General features: G+C 46.0%; 1 protein-coding gene across 15 annotated transcripts; it reads left to right on the forward strand.

Moving 5' to 3' along the window:
• The first annotated feature begins 1187 nt into the window (after nt 1–1187).
• LOC109778468 (uncharacterized) lies at nt 1188–4915 on the forward strand. Of its 15 annotated transcripts, none has more exons than XR_006669574.2 (7): nt 1192–2242; nt 2338–2534; nt 2600–2664; nt 2792–2886; nt 3835–3900; nt 4138–4239; nt 4560–4915. XR_006669574.2 is itself a non-coding variant. In XM_045232726.2 (6 exons), exons 1-6 carry the CDS (start codon nt 2000–2002, stop codon nt 4138–4140), a joined length of 669 nt encoding a protein of 222 aa, XP_045088661.1. In that variant the 5' UTR covers nt 1188–1999; the 3' UTR covers nt 4141–4915. The 15 variants fall into 15 exon arrangements, 3 of the variants coding, with proteins under 3 accessions (XP_045088661.1, XP_045088659.1, XP_045088660.1); XR_012201996.1 differs by having other exon boundaries at nt 1882–2242; nt 3835–3991; nt 4138–4285; XR_006669573.2 differs by having other exon boundaries at nt 1886–2242; nt 3835–3991.
• Nucleotides 4916–5548: the final 633 nt, after the last annotated feature.

The raw sequence follows: 5548 nt of genomic DNA on the forward strand, positions 1-5548 counted from the left end.
TACCGGCGTCATCCGGCAACTAAGGGAGGGCAATGAGAGGCTCCGGGCCGAGCGTGACCTGCTGAGGGCGAAGATCGTCTAAAGTGCAGACCAGCAGGAGGAGACCAGTGCCTTGTTGAAGAGGACCGGCGTCATCGTCAAGAAACTTATGGACGAGAATGACATGCTCCGCATCGAGTGCCAAAGGCTGGTGGAGGAATCCGTGGATGTTCTCAAGCAGCGTCTTGAGGACACGAAAGAGCTCATCGCCGCTCGCCGCGGAGACTAGTTCCCGCGGCCTGCAGCAACGCATCAAGAAAGTAGAGATCAGCGAGCCAGATCCTTGTCTTCCTTCTTCTTTTGCCCTTGTGTATTTCGGGCGTAGCCGCATGTGGCTTTTTTAATTATCTTTGTAATTATGTAAGACAATTAATCGTCCTTATATATTCATCAGTCTTGCTATAAGTCGCAGTAGATGCTATATAGGTCCGTCGGATCTTACATCAAGATCCGTGCTTTTAGATTTTCTTTTTTCTCTCTTAAATCTCAGTCGAGTGAGACATAGCCACGCCATTAAATAGACCATTAATGGAGACCTTGGGAGAGAGGTGGACGGCAGATGGAGGTCAAAGGGCTCCCCTCCCGATAAGCACGCGTAGGGGTCTGATCGCACGCCTCTCATACTCAAATAGCTACCCAGCACGGCGCCTCCTAGCTAATAAAAACTGGGGACGCGTGGCGGCACGTAATTGGTAGTAAATAGAACGCCCATAGTTTCAATAATACTTGTGTTTCCGATTGTAATGTGACAACACTTGTTCCAAAATGACTTTGTTGATTGTTAATGTGTGCGCCTTCGCAAATCGTACATGGCACCAAGCCAAGTTTCATTATTTTCATGCGTGTTTTGGATTTACAGGAATTAAAAAACTAAGTTTCTCAATGTTTCCAGCCCAGCCACGACACCCAGAATTTTGAATTTCATTCCCATTTCTTGCATGGAACCTAGAAATTTACCCGAGGACACACATGTGATTTTTCATCCAACTTTGCTGCTATGGAACATGTGCTTGTATTTCAAATTTGAATTATGCACACAAAGGTGACACGTTCCCTCTCAGAACCACGAGCCTTCTTGAGAGAAGCTTCGATTTGCAAGAAGCTTATACAAAAATTTGTTCCTATTCGGCCAATTTTTTTTACCACGGCATGGTACTACCATGACATGACACCATGCCAAGTATCATGATTTTAAAACCAAGTTTCTCAATGTTCTCGACCGAACCACGATGCCCAGATGTTTGAATTTTATTCTCATTTTTTGCATGGGACCTAGAAATTCACCGGAGGACACAAATGTGATTTTTCAACCAACTTTGATGCACGGGAGCATGTGCTTGTACTTTAAATTTGAATTATGCACATTAAATGACCAAAAACTCAATTAATGTGTAAGAAAGGCCAAACGAAGCCGGAATAATTCCAAAATTTAACAGGGCACTCATGTAGTTCTATGTTGCCTTTGTAAATAAATTCAAGGGGGACAGCGTTTATCGTTTCGCACTCAAAGGTGGCACGTTCCCTCTCAGAACCACGAGCCTTCTTGAGAGAAGTTTCGGTTTGCAAGAACACTACTAGGGAAAAGCTTATAGGCAGACGCTTACTAGTAGCGCGGGTTTATACCCTCGCTACTGCTACTTACTAGTAGCGCGGGTTTTTGCCCCCGCTACTACTAAGTTGATAGTAGTAGCGCGGGTTTTTACCCCTCGCTACTACTAAGTGATTTCCACTGTGCCTCCCGGGACCAGCCGTAGTAGTAGCGCGAGTTATAAACCCACGCTACTACTAAGTCGATAGTAGTAGCGCGGGTTATAAACCCACGCTACCACCTGCATCTGCTCCCACCCCACCAACCATCCCACGCCGTGTCTCAAAAAAAAAACACTCAACGCCCGACCCAGATCCCCAATCCCATCTCCGCTCCCACCTCCTCTCCTCCTCTCCCAAGTCCCAACCCGCCATGGAGGGGGCCCGCCCCCCAGCGCCGCCGCCGCCTCCGGCTCTGGCGGCGGCGGGGAGAAGGGCGCCCTGTGCCAGGAGTGCGGGGAGCAGCCGTGGAATTACCGGTGCCCGGGCTGCTCCCGCCTCACCTGCAGCCTCCCCTGCGTGCAGGCCCACAAGCGCCGCACCGCCTGCTCCGGCAAGCGCCCCCGCACCGTCCCCGTCGCGCTCGCCCAGTTCGACGGCAACCAGCTCCTCTCCGGTGACAGATTCGTCCCTCGACCTCCGGTCCAGTCCCTCCCTCGCCGTGGCCTCCATCCATGCTGACTGTCCATCCCCTGTTTTCTCTGCATGCAGATTACAACTTGCTGGAGGAGACGAGCCAGGTCAGGGAGTCGGCCCACAGGCTGCTCGACGGCTTCGGCTGCGGCTTCGAGGGACGCCATGGCGCCCAGCTGCTGCCGTGGCTCTCCTTCCTCGGCAAGGCCGCGGAGCGCCGGGGCGTCCGACTCGCCGTCCAAACCTGAATTTTCCATGGACCATGTTTGTAACTTGTATGTGTTGCTTTTGTTGCTTCAGTCTTCAGTTTACCAAGAGATACTTGTGGTCAATGTACCAGGTTGCTTGTTTCTACCGGGATAAGTGCGAGGCATACATTCCTGCCGGTGTCGGCGGCTCGATCAGGTGAGCTGCAAGTTCTCCAACAAATGTCCACAACAGTACATGTATTTATCAGTGTCAGTGATGTTCCAAATGGTACGCAAAACCTTCAGAATCAGATACAGTTGTTGAGGTTTTCAGATAACTGCAGGTCGGGGGGCATCGGTCGCCGAGGCCGAGAAGACCGGGCTGTCGTTGGATAGCTTCAAGACAACCGTTGTCAAACGCGACGACAAAAACATCCATGTGAGATTGTTTGTGAACTCTGCCAAGCCATGTTAAATTAAAGCTGTCAACTCAGGAAAAAAAAATTGGGTCCTGGTGATATATAAGGAAGTCAATTAAAATATTTTTCATTGACCATTTGTAGTAGTATAGATTTCTTAAAGGATTAAACAAAAATCTCCTATGTCTAGAACTAGAAGACATCTTAGAAAGTTAGGATACAGAGCTAGAAGGATGCACAACTTCAGGAAAGAACAATTATTATATTTTAAGGTTGTAAAGGTTGTATGTTGTGTTTGCTAAGACTAAAGATTGTAAATTCATCATCGTACCAATGTCGTTCTCTTTGCAGATGATTCTAGAAACTATATTATGCTAGGAGTGCCTTACTGCAGCAACTAGCAGCAAGGCCAGCCACTGGTTAAACTGGAAAGTTGTACTGACTTTCAGCAAGATCATGCGATGATCTTAGTATGCTTCTGCTGCCAAGTAAGAAATACAGTTTGTCAAAGTATGGATGTGGGCTAAAATGGAACCCGGTGGACAGATCGTTCCCAAGAAAATCCGTTGAATATGTGAATCTAGAAGTACTGCTGATTGTAGAGATTGATTCTTTGAATATGTGAATCTAGCGGACAGATTGCCTCTCTGCCCGCTCGCTCGCCAGCGGCAGCATCGCACACCAAGGTACGCGCCTCCCCCGTCGTCGTTCCTCTTCCGTTCGGGAACTCGCTGGTCGATGTGCACGCACGGGACCAATGTCTGAAGCATAGTACAACTTTCCAGTTCAACGATGGTGGCGAGCCGGTTAAATTTGCAAATCTAAGTTTATTTGTGCTTGAAATTCCTGCCTGTTGAGGGCATAGCTTTTGGACGATTAGTTACCATGGGTTGCACTACGATTTGTGAATTATTAATGCTGACGAAACGGCGAGTGATTGATTCTACTGATGCATCTCTTTATGGCAGAAAAGCTCAACACTCTCAAGGACCAGCTTAGGGGACTGGAGGCAGGTCCGGCAGAAGCTCTGTCCAGTAAGCATTTCTTCACCCTTGGGCAACTTTGCACAAATGGATTGTGTATTACACTCCAAGCGAATTGGGCAGCTTAGGGGACTGGAGGCAGGTTCGGTCTATGAGCCATGTGATCAATGTTTGATTTCATCGTTGTCCTTTGCTGCATTTGATGGACTTGTAAACTATCTCTGCGGCACAAAATTTGACCATGGAGATGACTAACATGGCTTCTCTGTCTTATGCTCTATTTGTCAGTGAAAAATCTTGCACCTTGACCGACAGAATTAAGAGGGACTAGAATGGGGAAGGACCTCTGTTGTATCAGCTAACAGTAACACATCAGCAGTACCTAATGATGTATGGTTCCAACCCTCAAGCCCACGATGGAACTGGTTACTTGAATGTGAATGGCCAACTCCATGCCAGCTATCTTTTAATCTTACTATGCTTTTGCATTATCTTCTTCAGTGAGAAGTTGTTATATTTGAAAGGGAACAGGGCAACGTGTTGCATTCTTGCTTTTGTTAGAGCACTATATTTTATTATTAACCATGCTATGGTCCAAACTCCTTTTTATTCTGCTCATATGATATTTCTCATCTTTTGTTTTCTGTCCTGATGCCTCCTGTATTTAGAGTAGAAATATTCTTAATTTAGTGTTTCTTGAACATGGCCAGGGCAATGGATAAAATCTACTCCGGAGAGTTGACAGAGGGAGCACATGCTAAGTTGACTTTTTCCTACGGATTTGCTTATCGTGAAGATGCTTGCAAGGATGCAGAGGGAGCGGATCATTTGGAGAGATGCCACTGTTTGGTGTTTTTATGCATTTTGGTTTGCTTGTAACTGTGTTTGCACTAGCTGGGAGTAAGTGACTTGGCAAGAAGTGTAGGTGTTTTAATTGAAGGCCTGAAAACCATGACAATTATGTATGCTCTTACAGGATGTGCTCTAATGCCGCTGGTTTATTATAAATCTAGGATTAGTAATGATGTGTACTGCTGCTGGTTTATTGCAAATATGTGTTTGTTTAGTTGTTGGAATTGTATGCATAGAATGGAATTGGTGGCTTTTTTTTTAATTCCTAGTTAGTTAGTAGTAGTGTGGGAAAAACCTGCCGCGCTACTACTATTTAATTACTAGTAGCATGGGTTTGCACCTGCGCTACTACTAAAATGTTTGTAGTAGCGTGGGTTAAACCCACGCTACTACTAACTATTAGTTGTAGCGCGATACTAGTAGCGCTGGTACCCACGCTGTTAGTAGCCATTTTACCCGCGCTGCTAGTAGCCTTTTTCCTAGTAGTGGAAGCTTATACCAAAGTTTGTTCCTATTCGGCCAATTTTTTTACCACAGCATGGTAGTACCATGACATGACACCCATGCCAAGTTTCATGATTTTCAGACGTGTTTTGGATTTACAAGAATTTTAAAACCAAGTTTCTCAATGTTCTCGGCCGAGCCACGATGCCCAGATGTTTGAATTTTATTCTCATTTCTTACATGGGACCTAGAAATTCACCCGAGGACACAAATGTGATTTTTCAACCAACTATGGTGCACGAGAGTATGTGCTTGTAGTTCAAATTTGACTTATGCACATTAAATGACCAGAAACCCAATTAATGTATAAAAAAGACAAACAAACCCGGAATAATTCCAAAAT

This window comes from Aegilops tauschii, chromosome 2, assembly GCF_002575655.3.
Source record: "Aegilops tauschii subsp. strangulata cultivar AL8/78 chromosome 2, Aet v6.0, whole genome shotgun sequence".
Lineage (NCBI taxonomy): Eukaryota > Viridiplantae > Streptophyta > Magnoliopsida > Poales > Poaceae > Aegilops > Aegilops tauschii.